The 23,499-nt window shown below is 41.1% G+C and overlaps 1 protein-coding gene across 1 annotated transcript in view; it reads right to left on the bottom strand.

Annotated features, from left to right (window-relative positions):
- Window positions 1-23,499, bottom strand: part of SLC9A7 (solute carrier family 9 member A7) — a 280,631-nt gene that overhangs the window by 6,289 nt on the left and 250,843 nt on the right. The window contains exons 15-16 of the mRNA XM_049871328.1: window positions 18,400-18,482; window positions 15,413-15,518 (exon numbers count right to left, since the gene is read on the bottom strand). Coding sequence (XP_049727285.1) covers window positions 15,413-15,518; window positions 18,400-18,482 — 189 coding nt within the window. The remainder of the gene's footprint in view (window positions 1-15,412; window positions 15,519-18,399; window positions 18,483-23,499) is intronic.

The following is a 23,499-nucleotide window of genomic DNA, read 5'->3' as shown; positions in this document are numbered from 1 at the left end:
CCAGGGCTGGAGCCAACCCCAACTCCTCATCTGAGATTGTGATATTTGCCTGCCTTGAGCCTCTAGAGGGCTAACTGGATGTAAAATATAGGGTGCTATTCAATGTAAGCCACAGTTACCTGAACCAGGAGTCAGAACACCAGAAAGCAGCTCTGATTTCAAATGTGTGACAGCTTGGATTTAGGCACTAAAGGAAAAAAGGGGGACCAGCCTGGTTTTTCTGCTTCCCAAACCAAAAAAGAAAGGACAGGATTAGGTCTCTTGGAAAATCCTGCAAATAGGTTTAAGGTATTCTCTCCTCTGGGCAGGTATCCTGGGTGGGCCTCACACCCTACATAAACCATCCTAAACCCACCTTATTTACATTTGAACTACTCTTTGTCCTAGTCAGCAATTGAGGGAAGAGGACAAACCACAAATGATTTCCCTCCTATTTTCCCTCTCCTATTTTTTTTATTCCCACAAAGGAAACCCTGGTGGCATACTGGTTAAGTGTTATGGCTGCTAACCAAGAGGTCAGCAGTTTGAATCTGCCAGGCTCTCCTTGGAAACTCTTTGGGGGCAGTTCTACTCTGTCCTATAGGATCACTATGAGTTGGAATCGACTCGATGGCAGCGGGTTTGGTTGGTTTTGGACTCCCACAAAACAAAACCCTTATGGGAAGTCCTCCCTCTAAGTCCTCAGGTAGACAAGGCCAACTATAGGGAGGGAGAGTACAGAGAGAAGTAAATTTTACTGAGCCTCTATTATATGCCTGAAGCAGCCCTGGTGGCACAGTGGTTAAATGTTTGGCTGCTAACCTAATGGTCAGTGGTTCAAGCACACCATCTGCTCCGTGGGAGAAAGATGTGGCAGTCTGCTTCCAGGAAGGTTAACCAAAAAACCCAAACCCACTGCCGTCAAGTCGATTCCGACTCACAGTGACCCTATAGGACAGAGGAGAACTGTCCCATACAGTTTTGAAGGCTGTAAATCTTTATGGAGCAGACTGCCACATTTTTCTTCCATGGAGCAGCTGGTGGGTTAAAACCGCCAACCTCTTGGATAGCAGCTGAGCTCTTTAACCACCATGCCACCACGGCTCCAAAACAGAGCTGTGTCAGAAGTGGGATTCGAACCTACACCTCCATTTGCAGACCAGAAACCCTGAATGCAGGAAGTGGAAGCTTGAGTCTGACACTACCCGTAAAGATTACAACCTTGGAAACCCTATGGGGCAGTTCTCCTCTGTCCTATACGGTCTCTGTGAGTTGAAATCCACTTGACAGCAATGTTTTGTTTTGTTTTGTTTAATTATATGCCTGCCAGGAACTTCACATAAGCTCTAGTTTGATTCTTATCCCTCCCCTGTGAAGGGTGCAAACACTCATACTACAGAGAAGAAAACCTGAGCTAAGAGAACCTATGAAATCTGCCTGTGGTCATCTAGCTGATGGGAAACAGAGTTAGGATTTATGTTGCCTCCAGACTGGTTTACCCACATAAAAAAAAAAAAAAAAAACCACATAAAGGATGTGAAAAATCACCCCATCAGGAAAAGGACTGGAATGGCATCCCATGTTAAGCAGTATCATCGCAAAATAGACAAGGCTAAACAAGGCAGGCTTTAGCAAAGCCACAGTCATTTGAGACTAAAAGACAGTGGGGGCAGTGTTAGAAAATAGCATGAGGTCACAAAGAACTTCCACCTCCAATGGATTACCAGGCAAGACAAACCAAAACCAAACCCATTGCCATCCAGTCGATTCTGACTCATAGCAACCCTATAGGGAAGAGTAGAACTAGCCCCATAGAGTTTCCAAGGAGTGCCTAGTGGATTCAAACTGCTGACCTTTTGGTTAGCACCCACAGCTCTTAACTACTGCACCAGCAAGACAAGGGGAGGTGCAAAGCCCACTCTGCCACTGCACTGAGGTCTGTCAAACACTGTGAACTTCTTGAATAGCAAACACATACTTTCAACACACCACAGGTGTGTTCTTTTCTCTCCTGTTGCCTTCGGCCCGTCAACACTCACCTGAAGTCCTGCATCCTTGACACAACAGGTCCTCCTCAGTCCAGGATGCAGAACATGCTCATGGCCCTGACACTCATGGCTCGCACCCCGTCACACTGCCTGAAGCCACTAGCAGATACTCCTTTGTCAATGCCTCCCCATCTAGATTATCAACTACCAAACGGCAGTGACCTTATTCTCCTCTTGGCACTCTTCACTGTGCTTAACTTGCTAAATGCATACTTGTTAAATACACTGATCTAGGGAGGATTCATAGGTTTAGTCTACCTCACTTTCTCCCCTTCCATTTCTGTGCACTTATTGGTGACAAGCACATGCTTGTTTTCTGCATTGTTTCTCAGTGATGTCAACTCCTCCACAGTCCACATTGCTGGCACAGTGTGACTCCACTTAACCAATGCTCCAGCATTTTTAACATGCAAACACGCAAATCCTCTTGCTTACTGCCTCAAATCCTCACTGGAATGAGGCAGGGTGCTAATGTACAATTAAATAAAAAGCCTGGACTCATGCAAATATTTAGAGGACAATTCTAAAACTCACTCCAAATTCCCACATTTCCCCCTTTGTATTAGTTTTTAAAAGTCCTGAAATTCAATCTGCTCTACCATAGTTTTCTTAATAACAAATGAGGTCATGTGCCCCATCCAAGTTTCCAACTCCCAGGGGAGTCTTTCTTCCCTGTTTTAGCACGTCTCATTTCTCTCATTCATACATGTACTAAACAATGTTTTTGTTTATCTCTGTCAGTGTCTCTGCCAGGAATCTTGGCTCCCAATTGTCAAGGAGTCTTTTCTGGCATGTATTTTACTATTTTCAGGTTTGTAGCCACAGAAGGACAGAGAAGAGTACCGAGCAAGTGCGTGTGAGGGTAATACTGAAAAGTGGGGGAGTCCCGCCCCAGCACCACAGAGGAGCCCCAGAAATATGAACTCTGATGTGGCCTGCTCTGATTCCTCACAGTGGTAAGTAGGGCCAAATGCAGTGACAGCTGAAACAAAACAAGATGTTGACCCATTCCATTTAAGAAAATCACAGGTCCAGACAAATAGTACTCAAGGTGAGGTCATTCAGAAACAAGGACATATTAAAACCCAGAAGGAGAGTGATTTCCAAATCAAAGCCTTAATGAATGCTGTGTGCAAATGATGAAACCAATCCACACCCTCAAATTCTAGATGATAGGATCAACAAGAGTTTTGTTAAGCTAAAAAAAGAAAAACTCTGTCCTATAGGGTCGCTATAAGTCAGAATCGACTGGATGGCAATGGGTTTGGTTTTGGTTTGTCTTGCCTGGTAATCCATTGGAGGTGGAAGTTCTTTGTGATTACCAGTGAAGGCTGCTATGAAAATGCAGTGAAATAACCCTGAGAACACCTGCAAACAAGAGTGCTGTGAAAATGTGCATTTTACATAAGCAGAGGTCTTTTTCACAAATGGAAGAACACTGTTTACCAGATGCCTATCAAATCTAAATGCTATCCATCTGTCAAGTCGATCATACTGTGGTGACTTGCGTGTTGCTGTGATACTTGAAGCTATTCCACCGGTATTTCAAATACAAGCAGAGTCACCCATGGTGGACAGGTTTCGGTGGGGCTTCCAGACTAAAGCAGACTAGAAAGAAAGGCCTGGTTAATTAACTTCCGAAAATTAGCCCATGCAAACCTTATGGATCACAACAAAACACTGTCCGATTCACTTGCTTTGGACATATCAAGAGGAAGAATCAGTCACTAGAGGAGGACATCATGTTTGGTGAAGGGCCAGCAAGGGTGAGGGAGACCTTCGGTGAGATGGATTGGCATAATCGCTGCAATGATGGACTTGAAAATGTCAGTGTTTGTCAGGATGATGCAGGACCGGGCAGTGTTTCATTCTGTTGTACATATAGTCGCCATGAGTTGGAGTCGAGAACATCCCTCCCTCCCTCCCTCCATCCTCATATTCAAGCAATTTAGAGATAGTGAAAATAATTAACGAACATCTTAGCTATCTCCTACATAAATCTGGTGAAGTACAGAATGCCCCAGGTAAGAACCACACAACAGTGTGTCAAACTGCTGTGAGAACTGCACAGTCACTAAACTCTACAGTGAGTCCCTCTACCTCTCTCAACTTGGGTTCCTCAATTACTGGCAATTTTTAAAAGACCTTGCTCCCTCTCTCTCAGCAGCAGGCTTCACCCAGTGTGTCTGGAGCTGGCTAAGACCTTGATCAGGACCCCAGACCAAAGCAGCAGCAGCAGCACTGAGAGTAAATTTGCTTGTACCCCAAGTTACCTCAATTGTATCGGGAGTCCACAGCCCAAACAATACTCCAGGAAGGAAACCTTAAGTAGTCTCTCAAACTGCTGAGGGAAAAACTTTAAATTGACAAAACTAAATTTATTAAGTTTATGCTGAGTTCACACTAGTCTGTTGTGGTTATTGTTGTTGTTAGGTGCCATCGAGTTTGTTCCAACTCATAGTGACCCCATGTACAACAGAACAAAACACTGCCCAGTCCTGCACCATCCTCAAAATTGTTGCTACGTTTGAGCCCATTGTTGTAGCCACTATGTCAATCCATCTCGTCAAGGGTCTTCCTCTTTTTCACTGACCCCCTACCTTACCAAGCATGATGTCCTTCTCCAAGGACTTGTCCCTCCTGATCACATGTTCAAAGTACACAAGGCAAAGTCTCGCCATCCTCAATTCCAATGAGCATTCTGGCTGTATTTCTTCCAAGACAGACTTGTTTGTTCTCTGGCAGTCCATGGGCCATTCAATAGTCTTTGCCCATGCCATAATTCAAAGGCATCAATTCTTCTTTGCTCTTCTTTATTTATTATCCAACTTTCACATGCATATGAGGCTATTGAAAATATCATGGCTGAGGCGGGGCCAAGATGGCAGAGTAGTCGGACACTTCTGGTGATCCCTCTTACAACAAAGACCCAAAAAAACAAGTGAAATGATTATATTTATGACAAGCTAGGAGCCCTGAACATCAAAGGCAAAGTTAGAAAACAGACTGAGCAGAAGGAGAGGGAAAGACGGTTCAGAAGTGGTGAGGAGTTGCCAGACCTGACTCGGCGAGAAGCCTCAAGCACCTGGAGCAGCCACAGCAGTGCTGGCAGTAGTGTTCCGGATACAGTTTCCTCAGGGAGAGACAGCCAGCCACACAGTCTACTCACACCTCCAGATTCAGAGAAGAATGATGCTCTCAACAAAAGCTAAGTATTTGTATATATTTTGCTGTGTCCCCAGCCCCCAAGCCACTTCAGTGGCTGTCAATTTTCCTGAGCCTGAGATAGGCCCTGCTGAGAATCCTGAGCCATTCTCCTGGCCTTGGAGAAGGAATAAATTCACAATTGGGGGAAAAGATAATGTGCCAGCTCCACTAAGCTAGGGAGCTCAGGACAGAAGCAGCTCCTGTCCAGGCACAAACAGTCCGTGGACTTCAAATACCTTTCCCCCTACATGGACCTGTGTGGGCCTATTTCAGGAGACTAGGCCCTTATTGGCAGACTGCAACGGTTTCAGCTGTGTGGTAGTAAGGTGGGTGTTTGACGTATGACACCACTTTGCCGATTAAACAGGATCCTCACCTACACACATCAGGGGCCTGAGAACTGGTGGCTCCAGCCACGTCACCTAGCCACCCACAACAGGGGTCCAAGGATAAGTGCTACCTCTCAGTCCCCACAACCAAAAGCATTCGGTGCCCATGGTCCAGCTGGAGAGCTCACCCACCTGTGGACTCTAGGGAATAGGGATGCGCTTTCCTCACAGACACTCGGGAGATGATTGTCAGCCCCCTGCCTTGTTCAGATCGTGACCCCCTGCTGCAACCAAATAACTGTACCTACATCAATCACCCTTGCCCCTCAATGACTGTAAGACAGAGACTGTACCACACACTTGAAAACCAACTACCTGGACACCTGAGCTGAATCCATACAAGAAAAGTGAATGGACTCCTAGGCTCATATACCTGATAACAGCTCTAGCAATCTGGTGACAGGACGTTAGAGCTTTCTTCGAAGGTGAAAATAATCAAGCTAGCTCATTCAAACAGCCTATTTGGGTATATCAAAGCAAAACAAAGCAAGAAGCTAGGATACAGTAAGGAAACATAAAATAACCTAACATAATAATTATAGATGGCTCAGAGACAACAGTCAGTACCAAATCACATAAAGAAGCAGACCAAGATTGCTTCAACAAGCTCTCAAAACAAAAAATGAAGGGATCTTCTGGACAAAGGTGCCTTCCTGGAATTACCAGATGCAGAATACCAAAGATTAACATACAGAACTCTTCAAGACATCAGGAACAAGATCAGGAAGGAGATCAAGCAAAATGCAGAACAGGCCAAGGAACACACAGGTAAAGCATTTGAAGAAATTAAAATGATTATTCAATAACACAACGAAAAATTTAAATAAGCTGCAAGAATCCATAGAGAGACAAGAGTCAGAAATTCAGAAGATTAACAATAAAATTAAAGAATTAGACAACTCAGTAGAAAGTCAGAGGAGCAGAACTGAGCAAGTGGAAGGCAGAATTAGTAAGACTGAAGATAAAACACTTGGCACCAACATATTCAGAGAAAAATCAGATAAAAGAGTTTTAAAAAATGAAGAAACGCTAAGAATCATGTGGGACTCTATCAAAAGAAATAACCTACAAGTGATTGGAGTACCAGAACAGGGAAGGATAACAGAAAATACACAGAGAATTGTTGAAGATTTGTTGGCAGAAAACTTCCCTGATATCATTAAAGATGAGAAGATATCTATCCAGGATGCTCATCGAACTCCATATAAGGTAGATCTCAAAAGAAAGTCACCAAGACATATTAAAATCAAACTTACCAAAACCAAAGATAAAGGGAGAATTTTAAGAGTGGCTAGGGATAAATGAAAAGTCACTTAAAATGGAGAGTCAATAAGATAAACTTCGACTACATAGCAGAAACCATGCAGGCAAGAAGGCAACGGGATGACTATATAAAGAATTGAAGGAAAAAAATAGCCAGCCAAGAATTATATATCCAGCAAAACTGTCTCTCAAATATGAAGGCAAATTAGGATATTTCCAGATAACTGGAAGTTTAGGGAATTCGTAAAAACCAAACCAAAACTACAAGAGATACTAAAGGGAGTTCTCTGGTTAGAAAATAAAAAATATCAGATATCAACCCAAGACTAGAACACAGGACAGAGCAACCAGATGTCAACCCAGATACGGAAATCACAAAAATAAATCAAGATAAAAAAATGCTCAAAACAGGGTGATAGCGATGTCATTATGTAAAAGAAACCTCATTAAAAGAATAAAGAGGGACTAATGTAGTCATAGATCTTTCATATGGAGAGGAAGGCAAGGCGATACAAAGAAACAAACTTTAGGTTTAAACTTAGAAAAATAGGGGTAAATATTAAGGTAACCACAAAGGAGACTAACAATCCTCCTCATCAAAATAAAATACAAGAAAAAAAAGACTCAGCAGAAACAAAATCAACTACAACAAATAAGAGCAAAAGACAATATACAAAGAGAAACTACTCAGCACAAAAAAATAAGCGGGAAAAAGAAACTGTCAACAACACACGAAAGAAGACATCAAAATGACAGAACTAAACTCATAAACCTATCCATAATTACACTGAATGTAAATGGACTAAATGCACCAATAAAGAGACAGAGTGGCAAAATGGATTAAAAAAAAAAACACGATGTGTCTATATGCTGCCTACAAGAGACACACTTTAGACTTAGAGACAAAAACAAACTAAAACTCAAAGGATCGAAAAAAAGTGTATCAAGCAAACAACAATCAAAAAAGAGCAGGAGTGGCAATATTAATTTCTGACTAAATAGACTTTAAAGTTAAATCCACCACAAAGGATAAGGAAGGACACTATATAATGATTAAAGGGACAATATACCAGGAGGATATAACCATATTAAATATTTATGTACCCAATGACAGGGCTGCAAGATACCTAAAACAAACTCTAACAGCAATGAAAAGTGAGATAGACAGCTCTGCAATTATAGTAGGAGACTTCAACACACCACTTTGAGTGAAGGATAGAACATCCAGAAAGAAGCTCAATAAAAACACGGAATATCTAAATGCCACAATCAACCAACTTGACCTCACAGACATATACAGAACACTCCACCCAACAGCAGACAAGTATACTTTCTTTTCCAGCACACATGGAACATTCTCTAGAATAGACCACATATTAGGTCATAAAGCAAGGCTTAGCAGAATCCCAAACAATGAAATATTACAAAGCATCTTCTCTGACCATAAGCCAGAAAAGTAGAAATCAACAACAGAAAAAGCAGAGAAAAAAAAAATGAAACACTTGGAAACTGAACAATAGCCTGCTCAAAAATGACTGGGTTAGAGAAGACATTAAGGATAGAACAAAGAAATTGACAGAAACCAATAAGAATGAAAACACTGCCTGTCAGAACGTTTGGGACACAGAGAAAGCAGTGCTCAGAGGTCAATTTATAGCAATAAATGTACACATACAAAAAGAAGGTCCAAAATCAAAGAATTATCCCTACCACTTGAACAAATAGAAAAATAGCAAAAAAAGAAACCCTCAAGCACCAAAAGAAAGCAAATAATAAAAATTAGAGCAGAATTAAATGAAATAGAGAATAGAAGAACAATTGAAAGAATTAACAAGACCAAAAGCAGGTTCTTTGAAAAAATTAACTAAATTGATAGACCATTGGTCAAACTGACAAAAGAAAAACAGGAGAGGAAGAAAATAACCCAAATAAGAAATAAGATGGGCAATATCACAAGCAGGGTTTGGGTTATATCACAAGAGACCCAACTGAAATTAAAAGAATCATATGAAATTACTAGGAAAAGTTGTATTCTAACAAATTTGAAAACCTAGAAGAAACAGATAAATTTCTAGAAACACACTACCTGCCTAAACTAACACAAACAGAGGTAGAACAACTAAATAAACCCATAACAGAAGAATAGATTGAAAAGGAGATTAAAAAACTCCCCCCCCCCAAAAAAAAGCCCTGGCCCAGACGGCTTCACTGGACAGTTCTACCCAACTTTCAGAGAAGAGTTAACACCACTACTACTAAAGGTATTTCAGAGCATAGAAAAGGATGGAATACTCTCAAACTTATCCTATGAAGCCAGCATATCCCTGACACCAAAACCAGGTAAAGACACCACAAAAAAAGAAAATGAGAGACCTATATCCCTCATGAACGTAGATGCAAAAATCCTCAACAAAATTCTAGCCAATACAATTCAACAACATATGAAAAAAAATAATTCACCGTGAACAAGTGGAATTCATACCAGGTGTATAGGAATGGTTCAACATTAGGAAAACAATGTAATCCATCATATAAATAAAAGACAAGAACCACAAGATCTTATCAATTGAACACAGAAAATGCATCTGACAAAGTTCAGCACCCATTCATGATAAAAACTTTCAGCAAAATAGGAATAGAAGGAAAGTTCCTCAACATAATAAAGGGCACTTATACAAAACCAACAGCCAACATCATCCTAAATGGAGAGAGTCGGAAAGCATTCCCCTTGAGATCGGGAACCAGATAAGGATGCCCTTTATCACCACTCTTATTCAGCATTGTACTGGAGGTCCTAGGCAGAGCAATTAGGCTAGATAAACATATAAAGGGCATCCAGATTGGTAGAAAGAAGTAAAAGTATCCCTATTTGCAGATGACATGATAGGATTGCTATGAGTCGGAATCGACTCGACGGCACTGGGTTGGGTTTTTTTTTTTTTTTTTGTATGATCTTATAGACAGAAAACCCTAACAAATCCTTAAGAAAACTACTGAAACTAATACAAGATTATCAGGACAGAAGATAAACATGCAAAAATCAGTTGGATTCCTCTACACCAACAAAAAGACCATCAAGGAGGAAATCACCAATTCAATACCATTTACAGTAGCCCCCAAGAAGAAAAAACACTTAAGAATAAATCTTTAAAAAATTTATTAAAATTTTAAATTAAAAATCGTAAAAGCTGTATAGAAAGAAAACTACAAGACACTACTGCAACTAACCAAAAGAGACCTACATAAGTGGAAAAGCATTCCTTGCTCATGGATAGGAAGTCTTAACATCATAAAAATGTCTCTTCTACTGGAAGCGATCTATAGATACAACGCAATTCTGATCCAAATTCCAATGACATTTTTTAGTAAGATGAAGAAACAAATCACCAACTTCATATGGAAGGAAAAGAAGGCCCAGATAAGCAAAGCATTACTGAAAAAGAAGAACAAAGTGGGAGGCTTCACACTGCCTGATTTTAGAACCCATTATACCACCACAGCAGTCAAAACAGCCTGGTACTGGTACAACAACAGAAACATAGACCAATGGAACACAGCTGAGGATCCAGACATAAATCCATCCACATATGAGCAGCTGATATTTGACAAAGGCCCAAAGTCAGTTAAATGGGAAAAAGACAGTCTCTTTAACAAATGTTGCTGGCATAACTTTATAAACCCCTCCCAAAAAACAAACAAAAAAATAAACCCACGGCTACCGAGTCGACTCTGACTGATAGCGACCCTATAGGACAGAGTAGAACTGCCCCATAGAGTTTCAAAGGAGTGCATGGTGAATTTGAACTGCTGACCTCTTAGTTAGCTGCTGTAGAACTTAACCACTATGCCACCAGGGTTTCCCATTAGCCAATAGAGAAATACAAATCAAAACTACAATGAGATTCCATCTCACTCCAACGAGGCTGGCATTAATCCAGAAAACAAAAAACAATAAATGCTAGAGAGGTTGTGGAGAGACTGGAACACTTATACACTGCTGGTGGGAATGTAAAATGGTACAACCACTTTGGAAATCGATTTGGCCCTTCCTTAAAAACCGAGAAATAGAACAACCATATGATCCAGCAATCCTACTCCTTGGAATATATCCTAGAGAAATAACAGCCTTTACACGAACAGATATATGCACACCCATGTTCACTGCAGTACTGGTAAGAACAGCACAAAGATGGAAACAACCAAGGTGCCCATCAATGGATGAATGGATAAATAAATTGTGGTATATTCACACAATGGAATACTACGCATCGATAAAGAACAATGATGAATCTGTGAATCATTTCTTAACAGGGAGGAATCTAGAAGGCATTATGATGAGTGAAATTAGTCAGTTGCAAAAGGACAAATATAGTATGAGACCACTGTTATCACAACTCAAAAAATAGTCTAAACAGAGAAGAAAATACTCTTTCATGGTTGAGAGCGGGGAGGGAGGGAGGGAGAGGGGTTTTCACTAATTAGGTAATAGATAAGAACTATTTTAGGTGAAGGGAAAGATAACACACAGTACAGAAGAGGTCAGCACAACTGGACTAAACCAAAAGCAGTTTTCTGAATAAACTGAATGCTTCGAAGGCCAGTGTAGCAGGGGTGAGGGTTTGGGGACCATGGTTTCAGGGGACATCTAAGTCAATTGGCATAACAAAATCTATTAAGAAAACATTCTGCATCCCACTTTGGAGAATGGTGTCTGGGGTCTTAAACACTAGCAAGCAGCCATCTAAGATGCATCAATTGGTCTCAATCCACCTGGATCAAAAGAGAATGAAGAATATGGAAGACACAAGGTAATTAGTTATAAAGGGCTACATAAACCAGAGATTACATCAGCCTGAGATCAGAAGAACTAGATGGTGCCCGGCTACAATTGATCACTGCCTTGACAGGGAACACAATAGAGAACCCCTGAGGGAACAGGAGAGCAGTGGGGTGCAGACCTCAAATTCTCGTAAAAAGACCAGACTTAATGGTCTGACTGAGAGTAGAAGGACCCCGGAGGTCATGGTCCCCAGACCTTCTGTTAGCCCAAGACAGGAACCATTCCCTGAAGACAGGGATTGGACTGGACTATAGGATAGAAAATAATACTAGTGAGGAGTGAGCTTGGATCAAGTAGTTACATGAGACTATGTGGGCAGCTCCTGTCTGGAGGGGAGATGAGAAGGCAGAGGCGGTCAGAAGCTGGCTGAATGGACACGAAAATAGAGGGTGGAGAGAAGGAGTGTTCTGTCTCATTAGGGGGTGAGCAACTAGGACTATATAAAAAAAATAGCAAGGTATATATAAATTTATCTATGAGAGACTGACCTGATTTGTAAACTTTCACTTAAAGCACAATAAAAAGTAAAAAAAAGAAAATATCATGGCTTGGGTCAGGCGCACCTTAGTCCTCAAAGTGACATCTTTGCTTTTCAACACTTTAAAGAAGTCTTTTGCAGCTGATTTGCCCAATACAACACACTGTTTCATTTCCTGAATGCTGCTTCCATGAGCGTTGATTGTGGATCCAAGTAAAATGAAATCCTTGATAACTCCATTTATCATGATGTTGCTTATTGGTCCAGTTGTGAGGATTTTTGTTTTCTTTATGTGGAAGTGTAATCCATACTGAAGGCTGTAGTCTTTGATCTTCATTAGTAAGTCCTCTTCCCTTTCAGGAAGCAAGATTGTGTCATCTGCATATTGCAGGTTGTTAATGAGTCTTCCACCAATCCTAATAATCACATTCTTCTTCACATAGACCAGCTTCTTGGATTATTTGCTCAGCATACAGAGTGAATAAATATGGTGAAAGGATACAAGCCTGACGCACACCTTTCTTGATTTTAAACGATGCAATATCCCCTTGTTCTGTTCAAAAGACTGCCTCTTGGTCTACAGGGTCCTCAGGAGCACAATCAAGTGTTCTGGAATTCCCATTCTTTGCAATGTTATCCATAATTTGTTGTGATTCACACAGTCAAATGCCTTTGCATAGTCAATAAAACACCGGTAAACATCTTTCTGGTACTCTCTGCTTTCAGCCAAGATCCATCTGACATCAGTAATGATATCCCTTGTTCCAGGTCCTCTTTTGAATCCGGCTTGAATTTCTGGCAGTTCCCTGTCAATGTACTGCTGTAACCGCTGTTGAATGATCTTCAGCAAAATTTTACTTGCATTTGACATTAATGATATTGTTCAATAATTTCCACATTCTGTTGGATAATTTTCTTTGGAATGGGCACAAATATGGATCTCTTCCAGTTGGTTGACCAAGTATATTGAACAATGCAGGATGCATCAAAAGCAGATGGAAGGAATACACAGAGTCACTGTACCAAAAAGAATTGGTGGACATTCAACCATTTCAAGAGGTAGAACATGATGAAGAACCAGTGGTATTGCAGGAAGTAGTCTAAGCTGCACTGAAGGCACTGGCAAAAAACAAGGCTCCAGGAATTGACAGAATACCAACTGAGATGATTCAACAAACAGATGCAGCACTCGAGGTGCTCACTCGTCTATGCTAAAAAATTTGGAAGATAGCCACCTGGCCAACCTACTGGAAGAGATCCACACTAGTCTAGGTTTCCCTAATCTATGAGCAAGGGAATAGTAAAGTTCAGACTAGAGGTTTTTGTTAGTTATGTTACTATTACAGGAACATGAAAAGTGACCCTCATTAAAATTTAAATAAATGGAAGTCTTGAGGAATTGTTTGAAAGAGACTAGAGCTAGAAGACAAAGAATCATGTAAATGCAATGAAACAGGTCTTAATGTATAATCAGTTGGAGCTTCATTAGTGGGAGAAATAGAAATGCTGAGTCAGCACCCTTTGTCTCAGATGATAAAACACATCGGCGAGGTCCACAGTGTCATTTTGGACAGAAGTCAAAACTGAGCAAACTACTCAGCATTCAGAATAAGCAGTTTTTATTAAGTTATTATCAGGATGGACAACTATAAAATAAACAATCTATTGGTTTGTATCCTTCGGACATAAAAAGTAACTAGCATTATTGTTTAGGCTGATAGATATTACATTAAAAACTTACCACAAGGTGTAAAAAATCACTTAAAAACAGGAGCAGTTCAGGGAAGGAGCTAGGAATGCTGGAAGGGTCAGCTAACTTTAAGAAAAGGAGACATTAATGCTGTTCTCCATCACATTTGGTGAAAACTCAAAGAATAGACCGTGGCAGAACTGCATTTTTACCAGGCAGAACCTGCTTTCCCCAGGAGGTAAACCCAGTAGCCCAGTTGGGTTTGAATGTATAAAATTCTGTTGCTGCCCACCAGGCCTTTTCAGCTGGTGACTTGGCAGCTGTAACCCCTGTTGGGGAAGGAAGAGCATGCCATTCAAGAAGCTGTACCCTCAGGTCTTAGGTGTTCTGATGTGGCTGCTTCTTAGCACTCCAGACCTAGTGACCCTTCCTAGCTACAGGGCCCACGTCTGTTACCCCTTTGCACCACCTTAATGTACAGAACTTTTCGGAACTCCTCTGCCCCTCATTAAGACTTCACTGCTTAGAGCCCTTGTCTTTCAGATCTGGGCTTTGCATTCTGTTTTCTCATCACTAATCAAATAAACTTCAGGTTATTTGCTAATTATCTGAAGATTTGCACTGGGGTCTCAGCACTGCCAATTATTAATTGCGGGACCTTGGAAAATTCACAGCCTCACTGAGACTCACTTTCCTCATCTGTAATGCTGAAGTACCTGCTTATTCACAGTGTGGCCAAGTGTAAAATTAGCTTTTGTGAACTGTTAAGTTCTACACAAATTTAAGAAGTTATTCTAGCTAGGATAAAATTATTGTGTTAATGAGAAGATGCACAGGATAATGGAGGAGAGATGGGAAAGAAGGAAGGTCTTTTATCTCTCCTCTGGTCCTTCCATGTGAGTAGTTGTTTGCTCTCCCCACTCTCTGCCCCTTAACCCACATCGGTAGCTCAAGAGTCAGCCCCAAATCTAAGACTTCTGCCAATGCAGATATTCTTTGCACACTGTGCCAAGTCTATTTCTAGAAACTGGAAATTGAAATAAAGGACCTAACCACATTAGCATAAACTTTTTATTAAAAATGATCCTTATATTTGTGAAATTCTTTTCTATGTCACAGTGTAATTTTATGTGCCTTATCATTTAATTCTCACAGCCAACCTATACTACTAGGCCCATTTTATAGACAAGAAAATTGAGCCCGAGACCACTTAAATGGCCTGTAAGGGCTTGGATTCAAATCTAGTTGTTCAGATTACAAATCAATTGTTCTTTCTACTACACCACAGCTGATGATATTGGGGAGCACCAATAATCATGGTTAAAGGGTTTCTCTATTACTGTGCAAAATATACAAACATATATAAGTTGGCTGTTTCCAGTCATTTTATTAAAAAAAAAACTCATTTTATTAGAGAAGCAAAATCTGTGGATTTGGAGGTGTGAATACAATCTTCTTCTTGGATAAGAGACTAGCTGGTGTGGTCAAAAGGGACACAACCTGGCATATTGTACTTACATCGTATACCTGGGGACTGGTTAGACATCGAGCCAGCAAGCCACACCAGGCTGGGAGAGTGGTGGTTAATGGGGGGCCACTGTGTGTGAGGATGGGCTTCAAGTAACTTTAAAAAGGAATTAAGGAAAAATGGGAAACACACACCCAACAAAATATGTCTAAAAAATTCAGAGTAAATTATCTAACATTCTACCCACAAAAAACCTTTTCCCCCTACTTTACCAGTACAATACAGAAAATACTTATAATGACAATCTGAAACAGTTTGAATCAAAGATTAAACTAGGCTCCAACAGTTTTAAATTAACTGTTAAATACCAGGTTGGTGATTCCCAATTTCCAGTTAAAAAGAATACTTGATTAGTTAGAACACCCTTCTTCCTTCTAAAGTTATGTTGAATCAGAGTTTTGTTTTCAATCAGTATTTCAGCTTTTGACACAACCAGCTCACATCTTGGACACAGAAGACAGTGTGCCCAGAGGTAGGGATGTTCCAGCTCCTGGGTCTTCTCTGCCCCTTGTTCTCTATGAATATTCTTGTTAAACCACTCTACCCAGAGTTGATACTCTGGGTAGAGTGGTTTAACAAGTGTTAGGGTTAGACAGGATCTGAGAAGTAACTGAGGCTACTACAAACAAAGAAACTGTGATTTGGTGAGGCGAAATGATTTAACTAAGGTTACTTGGTTCATAAATCTTCCAACATTCCATACGAGACTATTTTTCATTCTATCTGCTGCCTCTCTCCCAGACTCCAACACAGGGTTTTTGAACCTCGGCACTGTTGACATAAGGAGTCCTGGTGGCTCAGTGTTTAAGTGCTCAGCTGCTAACCAAAAGGCCAGCAGTTTGAACCCACCAGTGCTCCGTGGGAGAAAAATGTAGCTGTCTGCTTCCCGAAAGATTACAGCCTTGGAAACCCTATGAGGCAGTTCTACTCTGTCCTAAAGGGTCGCTATGAGTCTGAATTGACTTGATGGCAGTGTTTTTTTTTTTTTCTCCTATTGACATTTCGGCTGCCTAATTCTTTGTTGTGGGGGCTGCCCTGTGTACTGTAGTAGGATGATTAGCAGATACCTGGCCTCCCCCCAGGGGTGACAACCAAACTTGTCCCTGAGCATTGTTAAATGTCCCCTAAATCACCCCAGTTGAGAACCACTGCTCTCACATGAAGTCCAACTGAGATATGAAAAGCTTGGCGTGTGTCGGTCTGTGAATATTTGCACTGCCAAATACATAGCCCTATGTTGGAAGCACCATGAGGCACCTATCAGGATATGATAGAGCTAGGACCAATTCTGATTTCCATAGCCTTTTTGGGTTTTTTTTTTAAAGCAATGTGGAAAAGGTGTAGACATTTAAATACAGGAATGGCCAAGCACTTTAAAGGAAGGTGAGAAGGTATAGCCATTTGGGTACTCAAGAGGATAACTATTTCAAGTACCACCACTTCCTATCTCTACTCTAAGAACAAGAGAAAAGAAGCTTTATCTACAGGAGGAGGTGAAAGGTAGACACTGGGATAAACTTTGAGCTGGGAATTACTCAACAAAGGAGGCCTGGGGGCTGTGCTGGAGTGCTTTACAAACAGAATAAATTCCCGTCTGGCTGCTGTCCTTTAACCCTATTCCCAGCATTGGCTCACTCTGGGAACAGTCCCTACAGGCCTATCAGCTATCCTGTGTCTTTAGCTCAGATGATGACAGAGGCTTGGATTTGTAGAATGACTAATACTAAAGGTTGAGAGGGGGAAACCAAAAGGCTACTTTTTAGTTCTCTGCCTCTGGCAGCTCAAAGAGAAGCTCCTCCTTCCCCAAATACAGAAGGCTCTCTAACAACTTCTTTAAAAAAGAAAAAAGTAATTTTATATGTATGTATATCTATATCTATCTACCTCTATTTATCAATATTTTAAGAAAATGTTCAAACTGATCCTTGTACTCTGGAAACCAGTGCCTTTCCTTAGCTAAAGGAATTTTTCTTCTATTATTATTTTTATATTGCTTTTCCTTCATAGTCTCTATCTTCTCCTTTCAGATCTTATTGAAATGATTTTGGAACATCTGGGTCTATTCTCCATATCTTAAAACTCTTCTCTTACATATCTCTAACTTTTTGCTCTAATTCTTGAAGATTTGTTTCTCAAATTTATCTTCCAGATCAACAATTTGGTCTTCAGTCATGTTCAAGTTATTAAACTCACCCATTACATTTTTTGTTAATTTCAGAAACCTTGGTTTTAATTTTAAAGAATTTTTTCTTGCTTGATTACTCCTTTTTCTAATGACCTGTTCTTGCATCATAACTGGAAAAGCCTCTCAACTCTAAGTATTTTATTAGAATAATTATATATATATATATATATATATATATATATATATATATATATATATGGAACTGTTTACCTCAGCACTCCCAACCATATATTATAAGCTACCTGCCCATTCGATCACTATGTCAACTTAAGAAACCATGAAGGTTTAACTTTTTGTTTTTGAATTTTCACTTGGGACCAGTTGAATCTACTAGAACAAGGCCTATCCTGCATGTGGCCCAGTTATGCCAGGATCAGACCACCCAAAGCCTGGATCAGACTTGGCCAAGTCCAGTCAGAAGAAATCCTTGAATGGATTAACTATCTAAGCACCACTCCCTTTTCTAAACACCACTCCCCTTTCTGACCACAGGATGGTTCGTTGTATAATTTCAATTAATTCACCTACAAAGTCGTATGTCCCCTGTACACAAAGCTCTGAAGAGCCACATGAGTCAACCAGGCTGTGGGTTCACTACTCTATTGATACAAAACACTCCTCTTGGCCAGAGGGATGCTCAACAGGACTACTTGTGGTTGAGTGACCATTGGTATGTATCGCAAAAGCTGTACCAAGCACACATCTTTCCCTAATCATGAGAAGTCGTTCACTGACAACTCAAGAGGATTTCATCATCAATGTTTCCTGAATGTGTTTTGGTTAAAAGGATACTTGTGGTCAAAGCTGTACCACAGCCTGAATATCCATGCACTCTCTTGCTTTGTCCGGTTTCCTCTGGCAGAATCTGGACCGTCCTAGGAACAAACAAGAGAGCAAATGCTTAGTTGCAGAAAAGGGACCTTAAAAAAGAAGGAAAAGTTTCTTTTTTACTAAAACTTTCAAAGATTTAGAATTCATAATAAAATATCTCGTATCACCAAAGTTTCAAAGATATATTGGGAGATAATGTTTTAGTAGAAAATAAATAAACCCAAAAGATAGACAAATCAATCACCATAGTTAAAAGGTTTGGCCATGTCTGTAGGAAAATCTACTCAATGTAGCACAAAATACAAAATTTCCTTTGATATTCTTATTGTAATTTTCCTCAAAGTACCTTTCAGCAGATTAATTATCCTAAAATAGTCTAGAACCTAACAGGCCAAAATTGATTTATAGAGAAAATTAAAGAAAGCTTCTGTAAAACCATCTTTTTAGACCTCCCAGAAGCTGCCCTGGAGAAACCATGCTTTGTTGAGTTTCCTGCCTAGACAAAGGTTCTCCGTGGTTCTTACCCAAGTGCCTACGTATTTTGTGGTCCACAGCACAGTAACTTGTTTCCCTACCAGCTTTTAGCAAGGTGGGGTCAGTGGGCAGGAAAACAGAGCCAGAACTACAATCCTGTTATTTTATCTACTCTCAAGTACCAAGTTCCTTTCTATTTTTCTCATACCTTTCCAACTCAAAAATACGCATCATTTAATTTCTAAAATAACCTGCAAAATCAAACATTCATTCAGGGTTTAGGAAATCTGTTCAGTACAAGCATTGGAAGCAGCAAATTAAAAAATTGGATTGACTGAAGCAATTTGAGAGCACCAAGGGAGTTTTAAGGAGCCCTGGTGGTGCAGTGGTAAAGCGCTCAGATGCTAACCAAAAGGTCAGCGTATTGAAACCACCAGCAGCTCTGCGGGAGAAAGATGTGGCAGTATGCTTACAAAAGAATTACAGCCTTGGAAACCCTATGGGGCAGTTCTACTCTGTCCTATAGGGTTGCTCTGAGTTAGAATAAACTCGACAGCAACATGTTTGGGCTTTTCATTTATTGGAGTTTTATGTTGCTGGATGACAAGTTCTGAAAGTACAGGTCGCTTATGAAGCACATTTTTATCTCATTATCTTCAATATTATAGGGAGAGACAATTCTATAGGGGAGGGACAATGATAATAACCAAATAAAATTTGAACCAAAATTGCATGTAAATTCTACACTGTAATAGTAATAAAACAGACCAGCTGGTTGGGAGAAAAGATTAATCAGATACCTGTGGGAAGATAAGTACAGAGACAAGTAGAGGGAGAGATACTAGCAAACGATTTATTTAAATTCCTTTAGTTTCCAACAGTAAAAATTATTTAAAAAAACTGAGTCCCCATGGTATTTGAGGAACGTTTAAGATACAGAAATGATGTGGTTAAATGGGCTCTTCTATGGATGGGGAAATATTAACAAGGAGAGATCCTGGAGACCAATTTTATTTTATATTTTTATAAATCATGTGGAAAAAAGGGAGATACAGAAAAATCTCCATTTGTAGAAAACAATCATTTCTTTGAGTGATTAAACAATGACAACTCTTTGAAGATTTCAAAATGCCACATGACTGGGTAGAAAAGTAGTAGATGACCTTTTTAACAGGCAAGTATCTTTACAAAAAAAGTAAACAGTCTTTTATAAAGGGATACACTCTAAGTTCTCAGTTCTAAGTTCATATAGAATCTAACTAACAAAATGACAAATATCATCAAGAAGAATATTATAAGGGGTGAGGCAACATGGTGCCATAGACAGACGCACCATGTCATCCCTCTGCAGCAAAGACCCGAAAAACTAAGTAAAACAGATAACAAACATCAATCCTGGAATCCTAAGCATCAAATGAAGAGACAAATACCTAAATCAAGCACCAAATGGAAGAATAAACTGACGGAGAACAGAAATCAAGGAGGGATACGGAGTGGCGCAGCATCTCCATCTTGGAACTCAGCCAGCGGTGACCCCAAACTGGGAGTACAAGAGAGCAACTTCACGGAGCCCCCAAAGGGAGACCCAGCACACAGTAAGTAACCAGAGAAACATGCTTTCTCATCCCTCACTCTTCTCCCTCATTCGCCACACCACCTCCACCCCTTCCCAATGGGTCACTCCACGCCACCTTGGCTAGAATACCACTGGCCTACTGCCACCCCAGGTCATCCCCACCCCCACCCACCAGCTCCCGCCATGCCTGTTTTTTTTCTTCTTTCTTTTCCTTCTCCCTTCCACTTAGCCCCGTACACCATCTGCCCCCCTTCCCGTTGGAACATGCTGCAACACCATGGCTGGACAGCCACAGGCATACCACCACCCCAGGTCTACCCTGCTCCCAACCACCATGCCATTTTTTAATTTCATTAGTTTTTCTTTTTTTCCCTTTATTCCTCTTCCTTTTCCCTCCCACCTAGCCTTGTATGCTACCTCTACCCCTTCCTACCAGGCCATGCTCTACCACCACAGCTAGGCAGCCACTAGGCCCCTGCCACCCAGGGTCAGCCCCACCATCACCGGCCAGCTCCTGCCACATTTTTTTTCTTTCTCCCTTCCATCTAGCCCTATATGCCGCCTGCCTCCCTTCCCGCTGGAACACACTGCAAGGCCATGGCTGGAGAGCCACTGTCATGCCACTGCCCATAGTCTGGCCCACTCCCAACGTGCCACTTTTTAATTTAATTTTTCCCCTTATTTTCCCTTTCTTCCTTTTCTTTCTCCCTCCCACCTATCCCCATATGCCATCTCCACCCCTTCCTGCCAGCCTCCACTGCATCGCCACAGCTAGAGAGCTACTAACCTGCTGCTGCCCTGGGTTCGCCCACCCCCACCTGCGGACTCCTGCTGTGCCTTTTTTTTTTTTTTTTGCTTTCTCTTTCTTTCTTATCCCACCAACCCTCGGGTCCACCCCGCCCCAACCTGCTGGCCTCCACTTCGTAGCCAGCTTTTTAATTTATTTTTATTTCTCTTTGTGATGGTTAAGACTGTGTGTCAATTTGGCTAGGCCATGATTCTCAGTGTTTATATTTGATCACTCCCATTATCGAATCTGCTGTGAGTAGCCAATCAGTCGAAAGGGGGTTTCTTTGGGGGTGTGGCCTGCATCCAAATATAAGGAGACGCCCTGGCATTTTTGCTCACTCTGGATCCTGCGGCTGCCTCCTGTTCATCTGATCTCCTGCTCTTGGGACTTGAGCTATCAGCTTATCTGCAGATATTGGGATTCGTCGATCTTCACAGACTGAGGGCAGGAGGCCTGCTCTCCAATCTGCCAATCTTGGGTTTGCCAGCTCCTGCAGCTATGTGAATCAAGAGAAGCCTCTATCCAGATCCACAGACTTGTGACGTTCCAGCCTCTACAATTGCATGAGCCGTTTCCTTGATATACATCTCTCTATATATATATTTATAAGCTTTACTGGTTTTGCTTCTCTAGAGAACCCAGCCTAAGACATCTGGTACTGAGAGAGGTTCTAGAGGAATGAAATTGTAAGGATGAGTTTTCTAATTTGGTTCTCAAGTCTGGTTAGTATTAAAGATGTTGATGACCCTGCTTCCAGCACTGCTAATTCATGGTGTGAGGTGACCATACAAATACACAAAATATCCTCACCAGTAGATCAGGTATTGGGGAAAGGCAGGGCTCTGGATGAACACATGTGTGATATCTTTCTACAGTTCTGTCAGAATGAGAAGTATAACGAAGCTGGTTGGTAGTCCTACTTTAGTTAGACAAACTGGTGAAAGAAAGAGATGCGTTCAAGGCTTCAGAGTCAAAGCTCAAGTACCACATAAATAACCTGAAGGCTTCCACTTGTGCTTTGAAAGAAAGCCTTATTTCTTGTAGTAACAGAGCTGAAATTGCCAAAAACCAAACCCAGGGTCCTATCATAACAGTGACTGGATTACAATGCCAGCTCAACTGCCAACCTTGAGAGGTGTCTGAAGTTAAAGTAAGGACATTAATTAGGAAGAAATGGGATCCTGAAACTTAGGATGGGGACTTATGGGCACATAATCAGGAAGCTGGGGACATTGAGCCCCTAAATTCCATTGAATCACTCCTGCCAGCAGAATCACTCCCATCTGATGAGATTACTTCATGTTTGTCTGCTACACTACCCTGCCCAGAAAAACCATTAGCCCCTCCACTCCCATCTAATGAGATTAGCCTTAGCCCATCTGCCTCTAAAGAGCCCTTGCCTGAGTCATTGCCTGGGGCATTGCCTGAGGCAGATGCTTTACAAGACAATGCTAAATGTCCTTAAAACAAATCCACACTACCGGTTCTGCCTCCTAGACCTATAACTAGACTTAAGTCCCAGTAAGCCCCAAAAGGTAAAGTATAAAGTGTGACCCAGGAGGAGGTGCGCAACATTCCAAAAGAATTCCTTGACTTTTCTAATATATACAAACAGAAACCTGGAGAATATGTCTGGGAATGGCTATTAAAGGTGTCGGATAATGGTGCAAGGAACATAAAGATGCATCAGTTTGAGTTTATCGATATGGGTCCATTAACCACAGATTCGTTATTCAATGTTAGAGCTCGAGAAGTTAGGAAAGGATCTAACAGTTTATCTGGTTGGATTACTGAAGCATGGATTACCAGGTGGCCTACGCTAAATCAAGTTGAAGTACCAGACCTGCTTTGGTATACTGTAGAAGAAGGTATCCAAAGGGAAACTGGCATGATAGAGTGGATTTATCAGGTTAGACCCACAGAACCACACCTGGAATGCCCAGAAGACACACCTTTTACCACAACAGTGAGGAACAAATTTGTAAAGGGAGCTCCAGGATCCCTGAAGACTGCTGGGATTGCTATTTTATGTAAATCAGACAGTGGGAACCACCCTAACTGGATTAAGACACCTAACTAAAATGGGGCTGATTGGACCCCATGGTAGTAGGGGCCAAGTGGCTGCACTCAATCAACAAAGACAAGGTGGGCGTGGTTACAATAATGGACAGCAGAATCAAAGCAGTAATCGGAATAGTCTGATTCATATGGACTTATGGCA

The sequence above is a fragment of the Elephas maximus genome, chromosome X (genome assembly GCF_024166365.1).
Source record: "Elephas maximus indicus isolate mEleMax1 chromosome X, mEleMax1 primary haplotype, whole genome shotgun sequence".
NCBI classification, from domain to species: domain Eukaryota; kingdom Metazoa; phylum Chordata; class Mammalia; order Proboscidea; family Elephantidae; genus Elephas; species Elephas maximus.
Note: the sequence above shows the minus strand (reverse complement) of the source record. Positions and strands in the feature narration are given on the sequence as shown.